The sequence below is a fragment of the Polistes canadensis genome, unplaced genomic scaffold (genome assembly GCF_001313835.1).
Source record: "Polistes canadensis isolate GaletaPanama2010 unplaced genomic scaffold, ASM131383v1 scaffold_201, whole genome shotgun sequence".
NCBI lineage: Eukaryota > Metazoa > Arthropoda > Insecta > Hymenoptera > Vespidae > Polistes > Polistes canadensis.
This window is the reverse complement of record NW_014569748.1, coordinates 54389-80682: the sequence shown is the minus strand read 5'-3', so window position 1 is coordinate 80682 and position 26294 is coordinate 54389. Positions and strand designations below refer to the sequence as shown.

The 26294-nt window shown below is 30.0% G+C and overlaps 4 protein-coding genes and 1 long non-coding RNA gene across 7 annotated transcripts in view; 3 read left to right on the top strand and 2 right to left on the bottom strand.

Annotated features, from left to right (window-relative positions):
• The window catches only part of LOC106789762, a 142091-nt gene extending 140484 nt beyond the window's left edge, over positions 1-1607 (top strand). Inside the window, exon 3 of the long non-coding RNA XR_001382028.1 lies at positions 1570-1607. This is a non-coding gene — a long non-coding RNA (uncharacterized LOC106789762). The remainder of the gene's footprint in view (positions 1-1569) is intronic.
• Positions 1608-4861: 3254 nt separating this feature from the next.
• Positions 4862-8758, bottom strand: LOC106789753. Its single transcript, XM_014754227.1, has 3 exons — positions 8704-8758; positions 5229-6446; positions 4862-5144 (listed from the first exon to the last, which is right to left on the bottom strand). The coding sequence occupies exons 2-3, from the start codon at positions 6434-6436 to the stop codon at positions 4862-4864; spliced, it is 1491 nt and encodes a 496-aa protein (XP_014609713.1). The 5' UTR covers positions 6437-6446; positions 8704-8758.
• Positions 8759-9923: 1165 nt separating this feature from the next.
• Positions 9924-12949, top strand: LOC106789757 (transcription initiation factor TFIID subunit 5). Its single transcript, XM_014754233.1, has 11 exons — positions 9924-10080; positions 10188-10373; positions 10453-10655; positions 10733-10929; positions 11011-11215; positions 11293-11412; positions 11493-11638; positions 11723-11860; positions 11943-12136; positions 12227-12518; positions 12613-12949. Exons 1-11 carry the CDS (start codon positions 10018-10020, stop codon positions 12825-12827), a joined length of 1959 nt encoding a protein of 652 aa, XP_014609719.1. The 5' UTR covers positions 9924-10017; the 3' UTR covers positions 12828-12949.
• Positions 12950-13084: 135 nt separating this feature from the next.
• LOC106789758 (NCK-interacting protein with SH3 domain) lies at positions 13085-16958 on the top strand. Of its 2 annotated transcripts, none has more exons than XM_014754235.1 (9): positions 13085-13314; positions 13430-13614; positions 13677-14534; positions 14631-14833; positions 14904-15007; positions 15101-15319; positions 15398-15570; positions 15645-15742; positions 15811-16958. In XM_014754235.1, exons 1-9 carry the CDS (start codon positions 13308-13310, stop codon positions 15899-15901), a joined length of 1938 nt encoding a protein of 645 aa, XP_014609721.1. In that variant the 5' UTR covers positions 13085-13307; the 3' UTR covers positions 15902-16958. The 2 variants fall into 2 exon arrangements, with proteins under 2 accessions (XP_014609721.1, XP_014609720.1); XM_014754234.1 differs by having other exon boundaries at positions 13085-13319.
• A 104-nt stretch (positions 16959-17062) lies between these two features.
• Positions 17063-23673, bottom strand: LOC106789760 (troponin C). Of its 2 annotated transcripts, none has more exons than XM_014754236.1 (6): positions 23190-23673; positions 21663-21693; positions 19093-19236; positions 18560-18679; positions 17839-17970; positions 17063-17536 (listed from the first exon to the last, which is right to left on the bottom strand). In XM_014754236.1, exons 1-6 carry the CDS (start codon positions 23211-23213, stop codon positions 17508-17510), a joined length of 480 nt encoding a protein of 159 aa, XP_014609722.1. In that variant the 5' UTR covers positions 23214-23673; the 3' UTR covers positions 17063-17507. The 2 variants fall into 2 exon arrangements, with proteins under 2 accessions (XP_014609722.1, XP_014609723.1); XM_014754237.1 differs by having other exon boundaries at positions 23211-23671.
• Positions 23674-26294: the final 2621 nt, after the last annotated feature.

Here is a 26294-nt window from a genome sequence, read left to right as displayed (position 1 = left end):
CGCGGGTATGTGTGTGTGTGTGTGTGTATATATATATTTAAAACGAAAAAAAAATACATAAAAAAAGGTGATATTAAGTTTCCACGAGTAAAATACACGGTTACATTTAACGAAACATCCTTGCAATTTTAGCTTCGTTATATTATTCATTTTGATTTATTATTATATTTTATTGAATCTAATAAGAAACGAGATAAATGACATTAAAAAAGAAAAAAAAAAAGAACCAGAAGAAGAAATGTTTGATTTTATTTTTACATGCCGAAATTTTTTATAATCATTTACAATACTTCACCGTTGATCCAATTTTTTTCATGTCTATAACAACAGTTTATAATTGAAATAGGATAGATAAAAAGTTTCTTAATAAACGTAAATGCACATATATATCAAAAATCTGAGTTATAAAACTTACTTTAGAAAAATAAATAAGAATAAATAATAAAATACAACGAAAGAGAGAGAGAGACATATGGAGGGGATGGTTGTTTCGAACAACGTGTTAGAGGTACACATATAACGCCTTCAAATTACAGACTAGTCAAAGTCCATCCATCATAACTGGGTCCTCGGAACTTAGGGTCCCCTTGCAACGCCCAAACGTTTAAGTCGTTAGCAATTTTCTGCACGGGGGATCATTTTAAGGCCCAAATTCCATATGGCCCGATAATATCCAATAATATCATCGACCTCCTCCTCCACAAAAGTTTCACCTTACCCACCGATCGAATCCACGAATTTATCGTTTCGCGATAAATTATCGGACCTCTTTACGTCGACACGACCAAAGTTAATTAACGGTCGAATTCTTTCCTTCCTTAACGATCCCTTTTAGTAATCGTTTTATAATTTTTTTCCCTTCTCTCTTTCTCTCTCACTCACTCATACACACACACACACACACACACACACTATTTCTCTCTGCGTTTCTTATCTTATCTATCATTAATTATATCTACCTCCTTTTAATATTTTTTTTCAACGTTCTTTGATTCATGAATATAAAATGAAAATAAAAAAAAACATTTTTTTTGTTGTCTTTTCTTTTTTTATATAGAAATTATTATTATTTTTTTTTTTAAATACTTAACTTTTTTATCGACTTTATTTTAGTTCAAGTTAGTACTTAATTAGTACTGTAGGTGGAGACAGCTTACAGTAACATTCGCGTATAACTTAGTTGGTAACGTCGTAAACTGTAATCGCGCGAATTACGAAATCTATCTATCTAAATATATAAAAATGAATCTCTGTGTGTTTCCCTTGGTGACGCCATAATTTGCTGGAATATAGATTCCAGTTCGAATTGAATATTCACAGCTAAGACAGGATAACGTCTGTCGGGGGTCACTTAGTATTAAAATATAAATTTGATATTGTATATTACAATTGTTTTTTTATATTATTTGTTATTTTTTTAATGTAAAATATTTAATAGAAAAGAAAAGAAATTATTGTTTGTTAAGAAAAAATTATATTAAATTGATATATTTTAATTAAATAATTTTTTTTCCTTTCTCTTACTCTCTTATTAATAAAATTATTTATTAAAATTGTTTTGTGTCTCAGTTCAGAAAAGCAATGTTGAGACAAAGAATAACTTCACGCAAACTAATGCAATTTGTAACGAGGATAAAGACAAAAGTGTGTACACGGATGAAAATAATTGTCTGAGTCGTTCAACTCCTTCGTTATTTCATTGTGGATACAAAAAATGTATGAATATCGTTGAAGAACCTGCACCTCAATGGTTGATCGAAGAAGCCCTTAATAGAGGGGATGAGGTACGCAAAGAGTATGTAAAAAATATTTCTAACCGATTTTCATCAAATTTCTCTTAAACTACGATTACATTTAAAAAAAAAAAAATGTCAAATAAATTCTCATTTATTATTTTATTTCATTTTATTTTACATTATTATTACAATTACAATTCTTAATCAATTAGAAAGAAATGGCAAGAAAGCGTGGAACCGATCAACAAAGAAATTGAGTAAGTTTCAATACGAATGTTCAAATATTTTCCATACTTTTCGAAAATACAAAAATAATAAGATTAGAAAATTATCTTTCAAATGGAAAAAAAAAGGAATTATTTGCAGCTATAAATGAGTATATTTTACGAATAAAAATGAATATTATTCTATCAGATATGAAAATATTATTACCGAGTTGGAGAACAAACTTTCCGAAACTAAAGTAGAACTCGAAGAAGCGATAAGAAAAAAAAGTTTTATTAAAGAGAAGTGTAAAAGGTTTATCTCGTTTTTTTCTTTTCTTTTTTTTTTTTATATTAATATTTATATAGTCAAAAGAGTTAAATATTAATTAATAAATCAATATTTCTTATCATAGGATTGTAGAAAATGTGCAAGTGGAAGCCTCTAAAGAGAATGAAGCGTTGCAACAAAAAATCATACAAATATGCACCTCGGTATTAGACAAATTTGGATCGTACGCGTTGTCGAATAACAAAACAAATGTATCTCGACGAAATAATAATCATAAATCTTCGAGATATTTTGGAAAATTATCTAAACGATTATACAAAAAAGTAAACCTCATTCGAAACGAAATATTAATCGTCAATAATTTATTGTAAATAAATAAATTGAATTGTTTTAGTTACGTGATGCAATTACCAAGTCGAAAAAATTAAAAAATGAATTATCAAAAACGCGAAAGGAATTGAAAGATAAATCAAACGAATATGAATCGTTAAACAATTGTTTCACCCGTTTAAAACAAGAAATGGAAACAACCGAAACGAATTTGAACGATCTCATTGCTGAAAACACGTCTCTTCGTAAAAAATTCGAGGATATGAAAGAATGGATGGAAATGAAGATTGGTAAAGAACAAAATGAAAGGATCAGTGCTACGCAAATTCGAGAATTACCGAAATACAGAGAATTGGCTAAATTGAAGAAAAAATCTGAAGAAGATTGTGCAACTATCAAACAACTTCACAACAAGTTTGTTTTTATATTATATTTTTTCTTACAAAATAGTATTAAATTAAATTCTTACATATAATATAATAATTATAATATAGTAATCAAAGCAACAAATGAACAACAAATTTGTGTAAATTTAATTAATTCAAATTAATATTGTGTTTATACATATTATTATATATTATTTAATAAAATAATAATTTATATAGATTATTAAGATCGGAATCAGCGAATGCCAATAAAGGATTTTTACTGAACAGTTACAAAGGTCAACTATCGGATCTTACCAAGGAAAAAGATCTATTTACGTTTAAGATCAAAGAATTGGAAAACGAATTGACTGCACTTAGAACCACCAACGCGCAACTCAAAGCCAAAGTATATAAATAATTTCTATCCGTGTACGCGCTCATAAATAACCTTTATAACTTAAATAAATGATTTCATGCCCAGATTTCTTTAATAAACGAAGAGAAGGAAAACCTTACTTGCAAAGTTGAAAAATCTCAGACAAATTTAAAACAACAGGTAAAAAAATAATCATGCCACTCCGATTGAAAATATTTTCTTTAATATTGTTTATAAAAATGTACAACTACATACACATATATAAATATATATATATATGTATATATTTATATATACTTAAATAACTTATAAATTGATGAAAATAATCGTTTATTATCTACGACACAGATCGAATCCGAAATAAATCGAAAGTACGAGGAATCGATGCAGGATGAAATTAATTCTGTTAAAATTAAATGTGAAGATGCGATCAAAGTTTTGAAAGACAAATTAATTGCATTTGAGAGTAAAAATTACGAATATTCGAAAGCCATCAAGGTAAACGTTTTTTCTTTACTTTTTAATTAAACTAAATGCTTTCTAATTTACACATATTTTAATGCTGTGAACGATCGATCGAGTATTTTTATCTTTAGGAATTTTTACAACAAATTCACGATCATTGGGACGAACAAGAAGGTGAAAAATTAAATTTATATGGAAGTGAAGCATGCGAGAGAGAAGCACGTGAAACTGCATGCAATATTTTGAACATGACGCCCGAAGAATTGGCCAAATTTATGAATGGCAAATCCAACACGGTAATGAAAAACTTAAAAAGAAATATATTTTATGAAGTTATTGTGATTTTAAAAAATAATTCATTTTCTTTAAACACACGCACAGATCAATACTTGGTTAACAGATTTGAACAAGATCACATCGAAGAACAGTTTCTCGGATGGTTTGGCTAAATTTTTATTTAAAACAACCCTCGACAAAATTCATACGTCAGCATGAACGATTGTCGTAAATTAATAAGAAAAGAAAAAAAGAAAATATTTTTAAATGTACGAACGAAAAGGAAGCCTCGTACTTTCGTTGTGATAAAACTAAGAAATACTATTCCTTTTTCCATAAGATAAAAATGATCTTTCTCGCGAAAATTTAGCGAATTATTAGACCATTCCCAATCACCATTACCGAGAACCCATTAACCAATAAACCTTTCTATACCCGATTAACAATAGAAAATCAACTATTTTCCCCCATTTCTTAATGTGAATATACTAAAACCTCCATTATCCAAATAAACTAATAAAACGAACAAATTTAATTGATTATAAAATTCAAAGAAAAAGATTTCAAACTAAATACACATTACTATTAAACATTTATAAATAATCCAAATGAAAATGTAAATGACAAATATTCGAATAATGAAGATTCCATTGTACTCGTCCATTACACAAATCTTTTAACTAAATTAGAGAATAATATTTATATATAATTATATATATAAAATAAAACAAAAAACAAAAAAAAAAAAGAAAGTGATCATTTCACAATTCACGTGAGCTAAAAAATTAATAAAAAAGAAAACTATATAATAACTCTTAATTAATATTCTTTTCGGTAGTTTCGTTGTTCGAAGTATGTTCGGGCGAATTCTGTAATCTTTCGAAACCTATTGTATCGCCAAAAATTTTTCTCCCGTGAATCCTGTCGTCGTCCTTGACACTAACTTCGGTACCAATTTGTACAGGCCACGGTAATTTATTCCCATCGTCTCTATTTTGAATTTGATTGACCACATTCCTGTCGTTACTGGCTTCGAATCCAGAATCATGGTCGTTTAAGTTCTCCTTGATTGATCCTTTTCTACGATCCTCGTCATCCCTGTATCCAACGTAAGGACGATCGTAAAAGCTCGATCTTTTAGAATAAGAATCATAGCCATCGTAGAGATGTCGATAACGATACCTGCTAGGATCAACGTTACCGGGTACACGTTCGAAGGTTCCACCACGTGTCACGGTTGTCCTGGTTAAACCACCATCGTGGTATGGTGTTCTAGGATAATTTCTTAGATCAACAGGCTTCCTTACGATTTCCGGTAATGTAGCATAATAAATAATTCTTTTAGGTTTAGGTGTTGGCCTGCTTCTACCGTAAAGATCAAGATCCTCGTCCCTGTAACGATCGTAATAATAAGAATGCTCGTTGTTTGGTACACGCATGTAATAATCCCTTTCCATTCTATAATTTCTTTCAGGATAATTCCGATAATATTCGGAATAACTGCGACGCGGTATTGGTGATATATCGTAATCCCTTTCTCTGATCATATTCCTGTACCATGGTAGATCAATGTCATCGAAAGTTTTAGATACAAATGTATCGCGAGATTCCCGATTGTCCGGATAACCACGACGATGATAATGACTCGTTACGAAATCGGCACGTGGACCCTGATAATTTCTTATACCGATCGACGTATCATCCTCGTCATTGTTTGGATCTCGTAGTGGTTGCTCGAAGTTCGAACGATGACGAAATTCAACGGACAACGGTTGTTTCGACCATATTTCCGGTGAAGCTAATCTTGCCTCGCGAAGGGTCAACATTGTACCTATTTTGTCCATGTTAGTATCGTTCTCCGTTTCACGGCGTACACGATGATTATCCATTTCTTTAATTTTGTCTAATTTATCATCGATTTTTAATGATTTATCCCAATTGTCGATCGGGAATACCCTCATAGAAACTTTTGTACGAAATATTTTTTGCGGATAGGTAACAGTGTCCTCCATCATTTTTTGATCTAACGACAAATCCTTTCTAACATTTCTATTTTTCTTTATTAAAACGTCTCGGAACTGTGACATTTCTCTCGAATCGCGTTCGATATTTTCTTGCTCGATCAATGAATTCGGTTCTACGTTGTCGACTTTTTCTATTATTTGATTATTATGAAAGCTTCGTAAATCATTGAAAGGTACAAAACGACCTACACCACTGACAGTGCGTACTTCGAACGCTGATGAATCCAATCGAGGCCAAGATGGATGTTCCAATGAATAATCGGTCTTTGAGTATGGCGATACTCGCCATGCTTGGCCAACACCGATTGCCTTGATCGATACCAGATGAAAGATTAAAAGGCTTATACACGATCCTAGGATACTCATCTTGATTTACCTAAAAATAAAGAAGACAAAAAATGGGATCAATCACACATACAGTGTAATATTAATTTATTATTAATATTATTATAATTTTTACAATAAATTAGATTATAATTATAGTTGTCTCGTGTAGACAAATTCTTTTCATTCGTTGGAATTCGTCAAAAAAAAAGAAAAAAAAGGATATTTTATAATTAATTTTATATAACCATGAAAAAAAAAAAGGATCAATGCGCCATTCGTTTCATTCTTTTGTTCATCCCGGAACGAATGTCACGGTTTTCCTTTGATCATTTACATGCCAGTCAAAATGTAATATCCGTGCTCGAACTAATTACAATTCTTTACTAATTATTATATTTAGTATGAGCATGCTACCGTTCAGAAGTAACGCGACGTCTCGGTCTGTATTTAATTTATTTTATTATCCATATATAATTATTTTCTTTTTTATATATAATTAATAATTAAAATTAAAATTATTATTTATAATATAGATGAGAAAGCAAATTTAATGTATAAAATTTGGAAGAAAAGTGTCAATGATTCTAAATGTATGTGTGTGTGTGTGAATAATTAGAAAAATAATATAATATAGGAAAAATGGATGATACACGAATAAAAAAAAAGTCTTTGAAAAAATGGCGTAGCAGGACAAATTGAAATCAACAGACGAGGACACATAGACATTTAAACGAAAGTTCCGTCCGGTCTTTCCGATGCGCTCGGATGAGATCGTTCTCAGGGTCCGTAGAACCGCTGCTCGACACAACTCGCTTCGAATTCCCGATTCTCCATAACAAATATAATTTCCCACTCGTTTCCGCGGCATTATACGCCAAGTTCCGGCCGGATTTGCTGCGATTCGCTCGATTGTTCGATTATGTTCGCTCTCCCCTTACGTTTATTTACAGAAGACCACCAATGAACACTAATGCTACGATTTCTCAACTCAAATTCTCCCAAAATACAGACGTTAGATATTATTCGACAAAATTAATACAATTCAACTTCAATATTTCATTGTCTTAAAACGTTAAATCTCAAATTTCTCATTCGTTCGCTATTTTATTTTTTTTTTTAGAAAAATAAAAAATATATTAAGAAAGAAAGAAAGAAATGTGTTTTAGTGTTTTACTTTTAATTAGATTTGTTGAAAATAATTTTTAAACGATTGATCAAATTATTAATAAAAATTACGAGTATAGAGTAAAAAGAAATTAAATGTTTTGTATTAAACTAATTGTAAATTAATATTTAATTATTTCAATGTTCCAAACGGTGACGCGATTTATCTACAAATTCTTCGCTGTATTTTATTAAATAATAAATTACAACAAAGCATAAATTCTGTTCTGCAACCGTGGCTACATAAAAAAAAGTAAAAAAAAAAAAAAATAAAAAAAAGGAAGCGACGTGCACGCGTTTAAATAAAACGCAAATGACACGACCGGGGCAAAAGATATGGACACATAGCGGAACAAATCTTCGTCGAGTTTGTAACAGTGTAACCACCGGCAACAAGGTTACGCCTGCAAATTTACAGTTACGTCGGCCCATAAGAACGTTTCATTCCGCGTTTACTCTTTTACTGTTCTTAATTATCACGACGACAACGAGGAACATCTCATGAAGAACGCGAGTCACTTATCATCAATTCATGAAATTATAAAAAGTATTTAACAATTTTGCATATCACCAGACTTAACGAGACATTCAATTCATTTCTATCCATTTAAATGCATTCACAAATCAAACAAACAAACAAAATCTATTTAAAATTAAATACATTGTTAAAAGTGTTATATAAAAAAGATCTACCCATAAAAATTGCACCGATATTTATAAAATGTGCAACGATTTAACGTAATGTGATATTATTAATTACGTTATTAATTTTTTTAGTCATTTTAATATAAATTATATATTTAAATACAAATAAAATTTGAATGCGTTGACAAATTTAATAATTTTCTTTTAGAAGTCGTCTAAGGTAAAAATATATTTTCTACATGTTATTTTAAATTAAATTTATTGAAAATATTTAATGAAAGAACATAATAATAATAATAATAATATCTTTATTAAGCTCTATATATTGCCAAAAATAAAACATAATTTGTAATCTTGTAATAACAATTTTATTCTTTTCATTTATTCGTGATTAATAAAAACTCTTGGGAATGTCTTTAAAAAAGAATGTAAAATTTGAATAAATATAAATAATTTTTTTAATTCAAGTACTTTATATATACAGTAAAATCACTTACCTTGAACTGTTCTCCGTTACGTTGGTCGTATCAGAATGTCGTTGACTGTTCGGAGTGACTACGATCACTACAGTCTCTGTACGGTACGGCTTCCCGATTTACCCCCAACTTGGTATCTGCATACCGTTCGGTTGTCACGGCTGGAACAGTGCTTTAAACCCTTCTTCCCTCCCCACCCTTTTTCAACAAAGCTTTCAACTTATGGCATGAAAAGGAAAAAGAAACAAATAAATCTCAATAGAGTTCGTGATTTTTTCATAAACTCGCAATTGTATCTTTTTAAAAAAAAAAAAAAGAAAAACTATCCTAATTATATTTTTAAATTATTGTCAACAAATGAAACTTGTTTTTTTTTTCTTGCAATCCTTCGAAATCGATTTCTTTCCAACGTTGTTGCTTGTCCACCGATTTGATCGAATAAAGTAATTGTTTTTTATATTAAGCACAAGATTTTCCAACCCACCTACGTATATTGTTATTTTTATTATATATACATATTTATTAATAATATTATTATTGTTATTATTATTAGTAGTAATAGTATTATTATAAAGTGGACTATTTTTACAAATGGAACTATTTAAAAAAGAATACGCAAAGATTTCTACCCCATAAATACGTGGAAGTGCACTCACACGTATGCGTAGTGTATATTCTATTTTTATTGAAATAATATATAGAATGATAGATTTATTTATTTACAGTTTGTTAGTTCAGTAAATGGACTTAATTTTAAAAAATAGACTAAATATAAACTTTATATAAAGTATTTAACAATTTTTTTGATTATTTTTGACAAAATTAAAATGTGTTCAGCTTACTAATGCTAATACTCTAGTTCACATTAATGTAAGTACACCAGTGATTCTTCATCACTGTGCCGCGAAATGTTTCTAACAATATTATTAATATTACGTATATATTATCAAAAATTTACGATACTATTTATTTATTATTTTATATTTGGCTTATAATAATTTAAAAATTTGTAATTGTTCAGTGAGAAAGTAAAGATTGAAAAGACTGTTCTAACCATATGCTTAAGCACCAACCAATCATAAGCACGAATGAGAATAGTTCTTACATTAGCTCCTACTTTTAGTTCATATTTTATCCATAGTTGGTGCTGAAGTCGCATACTCTTCGCGTAAATGTAGTGTATAACCTTAATATAGTTCATGTTTAAAATCGATCATTTGTCGACTTTCTTGTATCTACATGATCATTGCTATATTTGAATTGAAATAAGTTTTTAGTTGTCTGTGATAATTGTTTATTTTATTAGTAAAGACATATTAAATAATTCAAACAAATATGGAAAACGAAAAGAATACTATGCTTGCTATCCTGCAATTTCTTAAGAAATATAACTTGAAGGTAAATTAATGATTTATTTGAATAAGTAAATATATAACCTCAATGTCTATGTAAACATTCATGATAAAATTGATGTCTGGATATATTTCTTTGATTTTCTTATTTAGGGAACCGAAGAATTATTTAGGAAAGAAGCAAATCTAACAGATGTAACTGCAGATGAAACTGAACAAACAGATTCAGAAGTAAGCAGTGTTCTGTCGGCTTACAAGAGCGAAGGTGATCCTGCACTATATGAAAAAGCATATAGTGAATTAAAGAAATTTGTGGAAAGTTCTTTAGATATATACAAGGTAAGATAATAATACAAAAAAACTTATAAATGTTGATACTTCCTTTCAAAAATACTCATATTTTGACATTTACGTTTAGCACGAGTTGGGTACGATATTGTATCCAGTATTGGTACATATGTATCTAGAACTAGTATATAATAATCATTCGGAAGAAGCTAAACAATTGATAGCAAAGTTTGGAGGAAATTTAGAAGAATATTATCAAGCTGATTTAAAAAGGCTTTCGAATGTTACTAAACGGGAACAAATGGCAGGCAATGAATTGACTGATACATTCAAGTACTTAGTTTGGTTTGCGATATATATATCCACATTTAAAAAAATAATTATTTCATACAATTAATGCATTTTTATAGATCTAATCAATTTATTATAAGAATGTCGAGGGATACTTTATCGATATTAAAAAGACATTTGCAAGAAAAAAAGCACAGCGTGTTGTTGAATATTATACAAGAACATTTGTATTTTGATATGTACGAAGGAGTTGCTCGTAATAAACAACAAATTGAAGCTACTTCAGGTGCTGTTGTGGGTGAAGCGACAAGGCAAGGTATTGTATCCCTTTATGTAAATTAATTAGTATTAATGAGTTTTTTAACGCAGTCATATTTATGAGTTATATTCTTTACAGATAATAAAACGAAAGTTTATTATGGCCTTTTAAAGGAACCAGATATTCAATGTGTTCCACCGGCCGAAGAAGAAGAAGATGATGTAGTTGGTGCAGATGGAGACAAACCAAAAAAGAAAAAAGCTAAAAAAGATCCGCTATTTTCAAAAAAGACCAAATCAGATCCTAATGCACCATCTGTAGGTAGAATGCCATTACCAAATTTGTAAGTTGGATACATTTATATGTTAAGATAAATTTGATTTTTAAAATCATATTACTAATTTTATTATTTTCATTTAGAAAAGATGTAGATAAATTGGAGAAAGTTAAAGCAATGAGAGAAGCATCTAAAAGAGTTGTTCTTGGTCCTGACACATTGCCTTCTATTTGCTTTTACACGTTACTTAATACTGTACATACGTAAGTATAAAACTATATACATTAATAAAACAAATTTGTATGATTTTATAATTAATAAATGTATGTTAAAATTTATATAGCGTAACAGCAGCTGAAATATCAGAAGATTCAAGTTTATTAGCTGTTGGGTTTAGTGATTCTACTATTAAAGTATGGAGTTTAGTTCCACAAAAATTAAGACATATGAAGTCTGGTGAACAATTACAAGATATTGATAGAGAAGCAGGTATTAAAATGAAATATTTTTTTGAAATTTATATCTTTCATATATCTAAATATATATAAATGATTTTTTGCATTTGCGTTATAGATGATGTATTAGTCAGAATGATGGATGACAGAACAGCAGAAATAACGAGATCGTTGTATGGACATAGCGGACCAATATACAATCTCTCCTTTAGTCCAGATAGAAGTCTTTTACTTTCATGTTCAGAAGATGCTACAGGTAAAAATATGATTAACTCTTCCATACTTTTTTCTTACAATTAGTATATTATTCTACAAAGATTGTATTTATTAAATTATAGTGAGATTATGGTCACTTCATACATGGACATGCGTAGTTTGTTACAAAGGCCATTTATTTCCTGTATGGTGTACAAAATTTTCACCTCATGGTTATTATTTTGCAACAGCCTCTCATGATAAAACAGCTAGACTTTGGGCAACCGATTGTCATCAGCCTCTTAGAATATTTGCTGGCCATTATTCTGACGTTGATGTAAGTTATATTAATTTAAAGAAAAAAAGTCAAAAAATAAATTTTAGCATTCTTTTCTTTTTCTTTAAATAGATAATAATGATTTTATAGGTCGTGCAATTTCATCCTAATTCAAATTACATTGCAACCGGCTCCAGCGATATGACCGTGAGATTATGGGATTGCGTAAACGGTAGTCAAGTAAGATTAATGACCGGTCATAAAGCTCCAATATATTCTCTTGCTTTTTCGGCCGAAGGACGATTCTTAGCATCGGCTGGTGCAGATCATCGTGTGCTGGTATGGGATTTAGCACATGGTCATCTTGTAGCTGCTTTATCTAGCCACACAGGTTCCATACATTGTTTATCTTTCAGTAGAGATGGAAATATATTAGTTTCGGGTAAGTTGGTATTATTTTCTTTAACGAAACAACTTCTATAGTCTTCTTCTTCGTTGAAATAATTAAATTAATATCTTTTTGCTTGTGATAATAGGTTCCTTGGATTGTACTATAATATTATGGGATTTTACAAAGTTAGCAGAAGAAATGAGCTTGGAAGATGTTAACGTCTCGCATAATCCTGATGTAAAAACCAATGCTGAAGCTTATTTATTGCGAACATTTCCAACAAAAAATTCTCCAGTTTTAGCTTTACATTTTTCTAGAAGAAATTTACTGTTAGGAGTTGGAATGTTCGATTCTACGTGACCCCTTTTTTCATCATCTACTCCTACCCTAGTTCATTCAATGTATTAAATCATCATGCACAACAAATGCCTCATTATTGTAATAGAACAATATTGTTAATAAAAATTTTTTACTTTTTATGATCTCATGTTTTCGAATTAATAAACACGATGCATCTCGATCGATACTCGAGATATATCTGTATCTATTTATCCTTTGCACCAATTTTGTGCTTAAACTGCACTGTTTTTTGGTGCATTTAAAAACTGCGATTTGAGTTGTTGGTTATAGAGGGCTCCTTTCTCGAAATCTTTTCGAAAGCATTTACTCTTGCGTGTGTATCCACAAAAAGGAGCAAGAAAACTATTATGTCGAGCAGAATTGAAAGTGAAATGTTCGTAGCCTGCGCCGAGTAGTTTCCTGTCTGTCTAGTTTTTATTTGGGTGTGTCCCTGGCGAAAGTGTACTGTGCATTTAACTATCTAAACGATGGGGGAGAATAATGCGAGGTTAGGTGAGTTTACGGATTCATTTATTTTCCCTTTAATAAATCATTTAACTCATTTATTTATTTAATTTGTGTCATGATTTAATTTTAATATTATTAATTTTAATCGTATTTAGAAAATTATGAAATGCTTAAGGCGTTGTACGACTTCGAGGCTACGTTCGCCAAAACTCTTAGCTTTCATGAAGGAGAACATTTTATATTACATCAAACAAATACTAAGCAAAGAAATTGGTGGCAAGTAGTGAATAGTAAAGCTCAGGTTGGATATATTCCATCCAATTATGTCACTATCAAAAAGGTATGTCAAGTCATGCTCGAATGTACTTTCAAATTCTTCTTTAATCACGCGCTGATCATCAGGTACAGCCACAATTTTTAATCGACTTCTTGGACGGAACAATATTGACTCTACAATCAGAAATTAATAAAAGCGGTGATACGCACAAGCAGGATTTGTTATGTAATTTGTTGGCGAGAAGAAAACAAATAGTTTTAAATAAGAAACAACTTGGATCGAGTCACAAGAGACAAGCACCAATGGCTCCTGATTTTGGAAATACTACACCGACCAAAGAAACTATTCCTCCTGCTGTCTGTCTTAATTCAGATGGAGATGTCAGACTTATACAGAGTAATACTTCTTATGTAACTGCGCAAACTACTCTCCATGGTAATTCCGATCAAGGAGAAGTATATAATACTCAATGTAGACGTCAGTCTGCAACTGAACAACGTAGACAATCTTTCCCTCGTCAGTCTAGTTCAGAGACGATTCAAAAAGCTTATCCTACTACGCCAGAAGTACATAAGAGTCCTTCGCAGACTAGTGCAAAAACCTCTCCCAATGGTTCGCCTGTTAAAAATAATTCATTATGTAATATAAATTCCAAAACGGCTTATCAATTACTCGACAAAGTTCGTCGAAATACTCAATTAAGTTATGAAATGTCTAAAGTGGCGGTCATTGTTGTCGTGAACGAGTTACAACATCTGTTACCTGATAGTGTTAATCATTATTTTGAAGCATTATTGCATCAATTAGAGACACCGTTAACGGTATCAAAAATGAATATCGAAGAAACATATGATGCAAGTAGACTGAAAATTATATTTACTGAACTCACTACTCGCAAAGAAGATTCTCAGCAAAGAAATTGGATGCTTTATGAGGATGAATCTGTTATAGTAGAAAACATCACTGAGCTTACATCCATATTGGTATTATCTTTGTAGATAAAATTTCTTGAAATATTTTCGATTGATATAATTAAATATTTATATATCTATATATATGTAATAATTTTCCTATCATAGACAAATGCAGATGCAAATGTTTCGAGGTACATCTTAAAACAAGATCAATACGACGGTGTTAATGTATTAATTCAGTATTATCAAATGGAGCCAAGATGGACTATAAGACAATTATTGTTGCAATCGTTTGGTGTAATGTGTAGTTTAGATTCTATTATTTTAACTATTATGTTAAACAGCATATTACCAATGGAATTAGCAAGGTAACATAGTTTTGCATAGTTTAATGTTACATATGCAAAACCAGAAAGTTTTTTTTCTAAATTTGTTTAGAGATATGAGGAGTAATCCAAGAAATGTACAGAAATTAAATTATTCTTCATTGCTGCTTAGTATGATTTTTTCAATGGGTGAACCAATGCCAGTTACACATTGGGGTGAGTAAAGTAGGTAGTACATTACATCTGCTGAAATACAACAATAATATGTACATTAATTTAATGATTATCGCATTATGAAAATGATTGTAGAACAACTAGGATCTGATTTCGTCTCGTTCCTTTTGGATTTAATAGAAAATCCACCGGATTCTGATTTAGAAGATCAGATTCCTGATTTATTCATCAATTTAATATTATCATATAATCTGCAATTTACGAATTCGGAAAATTCAGTAATAAGTGCATTAAAAGAGAGAACGGTAGCAAAAATTTTTACTGAAAAAATCCTTTTCCTTTTCAACAGAGAAGGTAATTTATTTTTATAAATTTTTATATATGAAAAAAAATATGAAAGTTATTTTATAATATTATTGCAATATATTACAGAGGATCCAGTAAGAATATTTGATCACGAACCGCAGCCTCCTCATTCCGTATTGAAATTGTTTATCGATTTGTTTAATAACGACTACACGGCAGGTCTTTTCTATACTAATGATGTAAAAGTCTTGATTGAAATTATTTTGAGGCAACTTTTTGATATGTATCCTGGCGATAAGGTAAAGATTATTTTAAAGTACATAATACAATATTTATATTGAAATTTACTAAATTAAAAATTAATGTTATATAGCGAAGACAATATTTAGAATTGTGTCGCAGAGTATTACGTACTTCAAGTTATAATGAACATCGGCATCAATCGGAAGATCTTTTAAAATGTTTTACAAGGTAAATAAGAGGTATATAATATATATCACAAATGGTCTATATCATTTTTGTTATTTTTAAAAACATAGGATATTTTGTGAGGAAACACCTGAGAGTCAAGAGGACCAACAATTGGTACGTGAAATCAGCAACGAATTTCCACATTTATTTAAAATGTGACCCTTACTTTCATCCTCCGATAATAAAGACTTGGAGGAAGATGATTTACAAACTCTGGTATGAAGCACAAAACTAGAAAGTAGAATTAAGCAGATATATGCTCGACTTTCTGGTGAGAAATCTTCCTTATTTTTTATAACTCGCCTTCTAATATATATATATTTTTTTTGCTCTTAAAAAAAAAAACAAAAAGAACAAAAAAAAAAAAACAAAAAAAGAAATCACTATATCTATAACGAGATGCACACTACATGAAATAGTCTTGATAAGATATTCTATTTGCCGAGTTAATATCTTTTCTTAGCTCTATATCCTCGATAGGAAAAGTGTTACCTGCTAATAGTAACAAATATGTGATTACATGTTACCAAAATGAAGAAAATTATCATACGCGTGTATCTAACTATACTACGTATATATCATACGTTTAGTGTTATACGAGAGAAACATCTCATTCCAAATACGAGGACCATGACTACATATTATCGTCCTATTTACCCATTCAGATTTAATATAATTTTAAATCATTTAAAATAATTAGATATAATATAATAATAATCCTATCGCAAAGGTTTATTTACGAATTTGTTGCATTTTTGGAACTTTTAATGATATTATGAAGAAAAGCAAAAAAAGACGAACAATTTAGTCTTTAATATAGTTATATATCTTCGTGTTAAGCATAATCTAGTCGAAGACTATATATATTATATATTTATTGGAATAGAACTTTTATTATCACGTTTCTGACTTTTACGTGCTATATTCTTTGGTGAGATCAATTTCGATAGAATTGAACATTTAAAATGCAAGTTTACGTGGATACTTCTCTGTGCCACTTACAGTTATCGAATCTCCTAGTCTATCGCTAGTAAATATATTTTTTTAACAGTATAGTATTATATTATGTTTACACGACTATTAGACAAATTTAAATTAGGCAATACTATTTGCAACTAAAGAGATAGATGCAGCTAAAATGATATTATAATTAACATCAAAATGTTGAACGAATAAAAAGATTTAGGTGATGTATATTTATCATCTATTATAAAATCCTATCCATTTGTTCTTATCTATTCTTTTTTTTTTTTTTTTTTTTTTTTTTTTTTTTTCTAATTTTAGGAATAAAAGATTAAAAAAAGAAATCTATTCGACGAATTTTTTCTCAATGTGTTTTTATTAACAACAATAAATACTGTTTATGGAAAATATAGCAGGCATGACGTCAATAATGTATAATCAAACGCACAAAAATGTATGTAAATCTGTTGCAAATAAACATGCACGCGCGTATAACGCATGGTGCACGAATAATAGCAATAGAATTCTCCTCCCAACTTTCATCTCTAAAATATTATTATGATGTAACACGGCTATGTGTTTCACGTATACTCCATCCTAACGTATAGTTTATACGCGAGTGATCGTTTATAGCTATTTTTTTTTTATTTGTGTGATAAACGCGTGACGTTATTTCTTTTTATTTTTTTTTTTTTTTAATTTATTTTTCATTTAATTATATTTTTTTTAATTTTTTTTTTTGTAAAGAAAAAGAAAACAAAAAATTCACGGCAGTTAACGCTACCGGACACTTTGGTTGTGATTATTCTCCTGTCATCATTTCCATAAATTCTGAAACAAAAGTAACATTTGTTAAGGATAATAATGTTTATTTATAAACAACAGTATATATGTGTTTGTTATATTGTGAAAACTTTTTAGCAAGATAGTAAACAACTTTATGCAGCTGCTACTGCGTATCAGAAAATATAAAAAAAAGAACATAAATGCCAAGTCTTTGATACTGAAATTGAAATAGTTATTTATGAGTACCGATTTTTCTTATAATCGATACATGCCAAATGTATATTATAGTAAACTAAGCTCCTCGTTAATTAAACAATATATATAATATATCATGATCATATACGTACCATCGAAATCTACGGTTCCGGAACCATCAGAATCAATTTCTTCGATCATAATATCCAATTCCTCGTCCGTTAATTGATCATCAAGTTCTCTTAAGATTTCACGCAAGCAAGTTGTTGGGATGTATCCGTTACCTGTTACCAAAAAATATAAAAATCACTCATTCATTCAGTAAATATATATATTATATTAAAAAAATTATTTTAAGTTATAATTTTTTAATGAATATTTTCATCCCCGAATTCTCGATCGGTGATATTTTCTTTAAAAAGCCAACTATAAAACGATCTCAACGCGGCGTTATTGTAGATTTTCTAATATTGCAGTTAGCTATTCCTGTAACGTGTGTTCCATTTCGTTTCTAGTTAAATTCCCGCGAATTTCTTCTTTTCTATCTTTCTAACATCTCTCTATCTATTTATCTAACTCTATGTTCTTCTTCTTCTATCACCCCTTAGCCATCCTCCCCCCTAGCCACTCCCCTCAACCCCTGAAACCTCCTCTTATCTCATTTTACTTCTTATGACTTGGCCGATCTCCAAGGAAAAACGAAAACCATCGGGATCATCCGAGGTATTACGACGTCATAGATCTTTTTACGATATGGAACGTAAATCATTCTGATATGATCGTCTCGTCATCGCTAATTCATGATGAACAAATATTGGTATTAAAAAAAATGAATAAAAAGGAAAAAAGGGATTTTTGTTTGTTTGTTCTTACCTTCCTTGTCGTAAAGCCTAAAAGCTTCTCGAAGTTCTTTCTCGAGTGCTTCTGCATCTTCCTCAACGATGAATTTCGCGGCCAAGGTGACGAACTCTTCGAATTCCAAACGTCCTGATTCTAAAAAAAAAATAAACAGAAAAAAAGAAAAAATCAATAGATCGGACTACTTATTTTCTATTACTTTATTTTATCTTTTATTTTTTTCTCAATTACATATAAAAACAATCCTTTAGGAAGGATCATTGTTAAAATTTGAATTAAATTATTCCCTCTTATGCGCGTGTGTATGTGCATTGGTGTTGCATTAATAAGTATAATAGGATATATAGAATAAAAAAGAAAATTGTATAATACAAAAAATACACAATTATTTTTAGATAAAAAAAAGAAAAAATTGTATTATTAATATAAATATAAATTAATCCAAATTTCGATATCATATACTTATTGGCCAATGAAATAAGATTCAATTAAAAAAAAAAAATATATATACATATATATAAATTAATTATCGTCAATATATTACTCACTGTCAGCATCAACTTCATCTATAAGTTCATCGAGAATTTTCTTGTTGAAAGGTTGTCCCATAAGTCGAAGTATATCAGCCACCATGTCGGTGGGAATGCTGCCACTTTTTTCTCTATCGAAGCTGTCGAAAGCTTTGCGAAGGACTATTTTAAAAACAAATAATGAAACACGATTTAGATTTAAACAAATTTTCGTTTAAAAATTGAATTTGTTAGAAATGTATTTTATTTCCACCCTCTTTCCCTCCCCCACCTCTCTTTCTCTTTCATTTTCGTTTTTCATTTTTCGTTTTTCGTCTTCGGGTTAAAAGCTCGCAACATCTAAATGTTGACGCAGTGCGCCATCGTTTCTTGCGATTCAAATTTAGATCCGATGTTAATGCCCTTCCTTACCCTCGCGATTTTGGCTCGGAGCTTATTTGGCTTTCTATATCATCGCTCATAGTCGTTTACATCGTTTATTTACTACTGTCTCAAGTAAGAGAGAGAAGATTGAGAAAGAAAGAGAGAAAATAAGAACTTTAGCCCTTTTTCTTTCTTTCTTTCTTTTTCTTCTTTTTTTTTTTTTACCAACTTAAATCAACGATTTCTTTTTTTATTTTTAGATTTGCACAACCAAAATTATACGCGGCGGTCCCATTTTACGAATCGATAAAATAATAATCGATATTAAAAACGAGAACAAAAATCTGTATCTAATATTTTACGAAGAAATATTTTACATATATATATATATCTCGTTTAACTTGGATTTACAGTTGTTGTTTACGATTTTGGCGACGACAAGTGTAGAAAATTTCGAATTCAAACGACGAACGCAATTCTATAGCAACAGGGAACGACTACGTAACGCGTTATTTAATTTATATCGTTCGTAAACAAACGAATGTGTAACTACTGTGTCCTTATTTCTAAAAACAAAATGATTACAGAATTACGGAGCTTTCATAAGTAGTACCGTTTGCTCTCTTTCGTCCAAATTTTCTTTATTCTCAAAGATATCATACCAATAAGAAAGAACAAAAATAAAAGAGAAATAAAAATCGAATGTGGAGGGATTGATGGTGATGTTTAACAGAAAGAAACAATTTGAATTGGAATATATTGCAGAGAACTATTCTTCGATAGATGGATGAGAGAATCATTTGCTTGCAGAATCAAAAATTATTACATTCTGTATATTTTTTTATTTGTTTTTTTAGTTTCCAACAAAAAAAGAAGTTTTCCTTCTTTTTTTATTTTTATTTCACACGATAAAAGAGGAGGAGGTTGGAAAAAAGAATATTGTTGTGTGGAGTTTATTTTTATCAATACGATCGGATTCGAACACGAGCAACGACGACGACGATGACGACGACGGAGGGGACTCTGATCGATCGTCATGCGATATCTTTCAAACGAATGAGAGAGAAAAAGAGAAAGAGAGTGTGTGTGTGAGAGAGAGAGAAGAGCACCATGCAAGCTAAACTTAGGTACACCCAGCAGCTGCTCCCAATCGAATCGAATCTCAAATAAACTCCGAGTACCTTTGTCGAGGCACGTTTTAGCAGCGTTAACAGGATGAACTTCGAACGATGGGAAGGAAGGAAGGAAGGAAGGACGGAAGAAGGGATTTTACAAGTCCGATTTAGAAATCCTCTAGTTTCTTAAACGTTACTGCCCGGCTTTACCAACTTCTTAAGAGTCACGTGCGTTCATTTTTAGCCTTTGAAATGATGCTGCTAATGTAAGACGAACGAAATCGGGGTAGGATGGGATAGGGTGGGGTAGGGTGGGACCGTACGTTCAACACAAAAACGTTTTTAACTTTACGAGACAAAGATATGAAACGTATTACGTTACTCAAGATTTTATCTTACGAAAGTTTATCCCTGTTATTTGCGTGGTCATTTTTAATACTTTTTTTTTTTTTTCATATTCGAATATATAAGAACGCGACAATTAAAATATAAAACGATGACGGAACACTCTGGAATGTGTGTTTTGGATATTGTGTTAATACTGTATTAAAATAAATGCATAGTTAATTTTTTTTTCTTCTTTTTTTTCTCAATAAAATTAATATAAATGATTTACGGTATAACTATAGGGATCTGGATTTCGTTTATTTTTAACGTTTCAACTATATTCACGTTAATTCGAAGTTTTTTTTCCTCAAATATCCAATTCATTTGTTTTGCGTTACGATTAATATGTAAAATGTAAAGATAAAAATTCAATTACGGATCAATGTTTTACATTAATTTACATCGCGGCAAACGTAACACAATGAAAAAGTATTTACAGTTAGTTAGAGTTAGGTTGAACACAAGCAAGCGTGAAAGAGAAAAGGGTGAATACGAGACACGAAAGGGGGAGAGGTAAGAGAGAAAAGAGAAGGAACTCTAAATTTAGTCAGGCCATACTGAAAATAAGATGATACATTTTCCGGAACTTTGTCATCCGAGACTCGATCCGTAAAACGTATCTCATGCTATTATTTAACGAACTATAACGAAAGATCTTTTCTCATCTTTTATCTCAAAAAACGTAAAAGATATTTATTAGAAATAAAAAATTGATTGACTTACCAGCAATTTGTTCTGCTGGCAACTCGTCGGCCTGTAAAATAAGAAGAAAAAAAACCATATCGAACGATCAGAAATGTAATCGATTTATTGATCATCGTCGTCGTCTCGCCACGAAATGCAACAAAAATTATGCGAGCTGCCAACAACGATGTTTTCTAATTAAATTACTACGACGATATTGAATTTACTTTAATTCTTTTTTATTTTTACTATTACTATTACTATTATTATTATTATTATTATTATTATTAATATTAATATTGTGCAACAAATCACAATTTTTTATTACGTTCAATACAATAATTTGTTATGTTCGTTACGTGCATTGTTACAAATTACGGTATAATTTTTCTTTCTTTTTTGTTTTTTTTTTTTTTGCCAAAAATTCGTGTAAAATTTTTATAACGACACTCGTAAACTTCTTTTTTAAATTATCAAAATTTTGTCTCCGAGTTGTTATTTTTTGTTTTTTTTTTTTGTTTTTTCTATTCACAAATCACGATAACGGATTAAATTTAATTAATAACACTTTCGAGAGAGTCGAATAATGAAGAATTTGTTGCGTCGTGGGATTATTCGGACGATTAATCGATTTAAAATTGACGAAAATAATCGATTATTCGATGTCGTTTCCCCGTTCCTACGATTTATTGTTTTTCCTTCGATCATTTATTTTTCTTTTTTTTTATCTATTTTTTATATATTTATTTATATAGGGCAAATATATTTATAGAAAATCCCAAATTTGTTATTCGGCACAATCGTGATCGGAGAAACGTCTTCGAAAAAAATTCGCCTAAGAAACAATCACGTTTCCAAGACCTCGCACCTCCCGAACATGCTTCATCATATTTCTTTCTTTTTTTTTTTTTTTGTTTTTTTTCTTACTTCCGAACAAATTCCCGCGTTTTTTTTTCTATTCTTTAACGAAATATATCTTCTTTATTTTCTTTTTCTTTTTCGCGACACACATTTTTCACTATATTTCTCTCGCGGGTGTAGAGATAATAATAATTATTATTTTTTATTTTTCATTCTTTGTTACAAAATTTCGTGCACTAGAAAGAAAGATAGATAGATAGATAAAGTTTTGAGATAAGGAAGATATTAAAGAAATAAATATTAAAAAGTAAATAACACTTACACGAAACCAATAGAATAGATAAAACACGTAATTACAAATTGTTCGAACAAACATGCCAAAATAGTATAATGAAAAGAAGAAATTAGAAATATAATGTGTTATACGAAAAAGTGTTTTTATTTTTCCTTTTTTTTTTTTTTTCTGTTTCTTGCGTGTAAAAATAGAACAAAATTATACATACGAATAAAACGAATGAAGAGAGTAAAATACAAAAAGTAAAAGAGAAATAAAGAGTTAAATAAAGTGAGAGAAAGAAAGAGAGTAAGATAGAGAGAGAGAGAGAGAGAGAGAGAGAGAGGTAGTACAATTAAAAAATATAATAAATAAAAGCTAGAGAATAGAGACAATAGGAAAACGTGTATGTTACCAGGGCGACGACTTACGATATCATCGATTGAACATACCATGATGGCGACGCGGATTTTTTCGTTCTTTTTATTTTTTATATATATATATCTTATATATATATATGCAGTGTTTTATATATTATATATACGTTTGTACGTATATATCAGGCTCGATATTATTATAATATAATGATCGACACAACCAGTGATATTGATCGAACGCTTGGATTTACGGTCACTCGATTATAGTATATGGAACGTTTGAAGAATGATTATTATTATTATTATTGTTAATATACGATTTAAAAAAAAATCGATATTAAAATAATCAGTAAGAAAGTGTGATTCTTATTTCTTATCTTTTTCTGTTACTTTTAATGTTTCGTGTTACGAACAACGAGAGAAAATCTCGTTAACGATAGAAACGATCGGATAGATTAGAAGACAATGTCAAATAATTTACGATGGAACCACAATATGGATGTAATAATAATTAATTAAAAAAAAAAGAGAGAGAGAGATAAAATGAAAATACAAAAAAAAAAAAAGAAAAAGAATAAAACTGTGTAATCCCAAAAAAAGTCGATGTACGATTATTATTTATCTACTTTTTATTTTATTATTATTATTATTATTATTATTTCGGTCTGTGTTTGATAAGTTATTATTTTTTATTATTATATATATATATTTTTTTATATTTTTGCGACTCGAGCCTAACGGACGAGCTTAAAGTTTAACGAACACTGTCAAGAGAAGCGAGAACTGCCGCGGTAATATTCGAATGATCCGATATAGCGGTTGCGTACCGGTTCCGGACCGCGCCCCGCAACTTCCAACCAATCAAAAGCTTTTATCTTTTGTAGGGGGGCCTTAGGAGCTTTCGGAAGGGCGCTTGCGCTATTTCGGGGATCTGATACGACCACTTGGCATTTTCCTCCTCGTTTCCAGGACTCTCTCCCCCCACCCATTCCCCTCTCATACTCTCTCTCTCTCTCTCTCTCTTTCTTTCTTTCTTTCTCTTTCTCTTATTTTTATTATTATTTTTTTCTTATTTTTATATATATTTTTTTTTATTCTTATTTCTTTCTTTTTTAATCCTCGTTCGAGGAAAAATTGTTGTTTTTTCGTCTTCTTCTTCTTGTGTGTGTGTGTGTGTGTTTCTTTTTTTTAGTTGCTTTCGTCGACTCGGTTTTATCGTTCTTTCTTTTTTTTTTCTTTTTATATTTCGAAAAAGTCGAATTGCATTTGAATCCTTTTTTTTTTTTTTTTAAACGAATCAATGAACGGTAGTACGAATAAATGAATGGAACGGTTATGATCGGAATTTTTGATTTCTCTCCGTTAGTTATTTTATGTTTTATACGTGACCGTGATCTTTCGAAGAAGTAAATTGGTCTTTTTTTTTTTTTGTTTTATCGGAAATCAGATGAATATTCGTCGTTACGAAAATAGATAATCAGAATTTCTCTAATTCAGAGTGTAAGCGACAGTAAAATGTAGAAATTGTGTATGGTGCCTGATGATGCACTCGAATTCGAGAGTTTGTTGCTTGGAAAGAAGACAAACATTTTTCTTTTACGACGATACGCGCGATTATCTTTATTGGAGAATGATTCTTTTCCTTTTTATTTATTTTTTTATAACTCGATGTGTTGCAATTCGAAAATGTGATCTTATGTTGCATCGGTTTAATTCGAGTAAGAAATGTTTATAAAAATAGATAAGACGACCGTTGTTTTTCGACATTGCTCAAGTACGCATTATGCCTGAACGTAGAACAAATCACACAACACCAGGCGCCGTGATGTTTTCAAATATAGCTATTATTTTCCTGTTTAACTTGTTTTGCCAGGATTTTCTTTAGGGTTCCTTGCCAGGTAGTCGTCAGTCTTTTTCCGAATCATTTTCACAATGCCGACATTGTAATGATGCGAAGAAATAGATTGATTAAAATGTTTACTAGTGTTAGAATAAGATATTGCATTGTGGATTTTATCTATGGCATTGTTGATGTTTAAATCGTTAATAGTACACGAACTCTATTTTTAAATAATTTTCATCTAATTCAGTTGAATTTCTATTTTCTCATTGACTAAATCTAATAGCATGTAAGTTTTGACCGTTACTTAAGTATACGAAACGTGGGCAAGTAAATTCTTGAGATGTTTACGTACACCGTTGTTGATTCGAAATGGTCCATTGATTTATTAATGTGTGATAAACAACAAAGCAAACAAGTTGTTCACTCGTAAATCCTGCATTTAACTAAGTTGAATCAATGTATTTGGATAATATCCAAGGTGTATACTTATTAATGATATTGCGAGGAGTCTTACGGGTATCCTAAAAAAATGATTCATAAGTATGGTGAAAAGATTCGTTTAATGTTATAATTATGAAATGAAATCGACTACAATGGGAGTATGAAAATTTGATATTGAAAAATATCCTTGATACGTCACGTGCCTACTTTGAAACTGATACCTGGCCAAGTGTTTTAAGTTACCATTTTATCGTCCATCCATCTTATAATAAGCTATAGTCTTTGGAAAGTTTATGCAAATGGATTTCCCAAGATTGCGTGAGAAGACTTGACATGGTAATATAGTCAAGCCAACTAACTGAGATTTATTCCTGTCAGATTCGTAAGCAATGCGAATACTTTACTCGAAAAACGAGGAATTTCTTGATTTATAATCTTTAATTTACACTAATGATGGACACTTCTTACTCTTAGATTACTCATTTAAATTAATATTATTATTATATTCTCTCCCCTTTCTCTTTTATAGATATAATTAAAATTAATTTTTAAACGAGAGTAAAAAAAAAGTGTTTCAGACGCGTATTTTGTGTCGCGCGTTTAAAATAAATTTTTAGTATTTTTATTAGAAAAAAAAAAAAAAAATACTAATTTAAATGAAATATCATATTTCCATTTTTCAAGACATAATCGAAGCCAATTGTTATAAATAAATGTTTAGTAGTATTGTATTTTTACAGTTTAGGCGTTATAAAAATTATCTCGAACGATACTAATTTAAATGAAACATTATTATATTCTCTCTTTATTTTTCTTTTTCTTTTTTTTAGAAACAATCTAGGCCAATTACTAAACCGACGAAACACGTTGCTACA

Bases quoted from the DNA above. Each gene is read 5' to 3' on its own strand.
- LOC106789757 (XM_014754233.1), top strand. From the start codon at position 10,018: ATGGAAAACGAAAAGAATACTATGCTTGCTATCCTGCAATTTCTTAAG. The intron at 10,656-10,732 runs GTACTTAGTTTG...GCATTTTTATAG, and splicing joins GAATTGACTGATACATTCAA to ATCTAATCAATTTATTATAA. The intron at 11,861-11,942 runs GTAAAAATATGA...ATTAAATTATAG, and splicing joins ATGTTCAGAAGATGCTACAG to TGAGATTATGGTCACTTCAT.
- LOC106789758 (XM_014754234.1), top strand. From the start codon at position 13,295: ATGGGGGAGAATAATGCGAGGTTAG. The intron at 13,615-13,676 runs GTATGTCAAGTC...GCTGATCATCAG, and splicing joins ATTATGTCACTATCAAAAAG to GTACAGCCACAATTTTTAAT. The intron at 15,320-15,397 runs GTAATTTATTTT...AATATATTACAG, and splicing joins TTTCCTTTTCAACAGAGAAG to AGGATCCAGTAAGAATATTT.
- LOC106789760 (XM_014754236.1), bottom strand. From the start codon at position 23,213: ATGGTATGTTCAATCGATGATATC. The intron at 18,680-19,092 runs GTGAGTAATATA...TTTTTTTTTTAG, and splicing joins AGATGAAGTTGATGCTGACA to AATCAGGACGTTTGGAATTC. The intron at 17,537-17,838 runs GTACGTATATGA...CTTTTGTTTCAG, and splicing joins CGGAACCGTAGATTTCGATG to AATTTATGGAAATGATGACA.
- LOC106789753 (XM_014754227.1), bottom strand. From the start codon at position 6,436: ATGAGTATCCTAGGATCGTGTATAAGCCTTTTAATCTTTCATCTGGTA. The intron at 5,145-5,228 runs GTATCGTTATCG...CGTTGGATACAG, and splicing joins GGTAACGTTGATCCTAGCAG to GGATGACGAGGATCGTAGAA.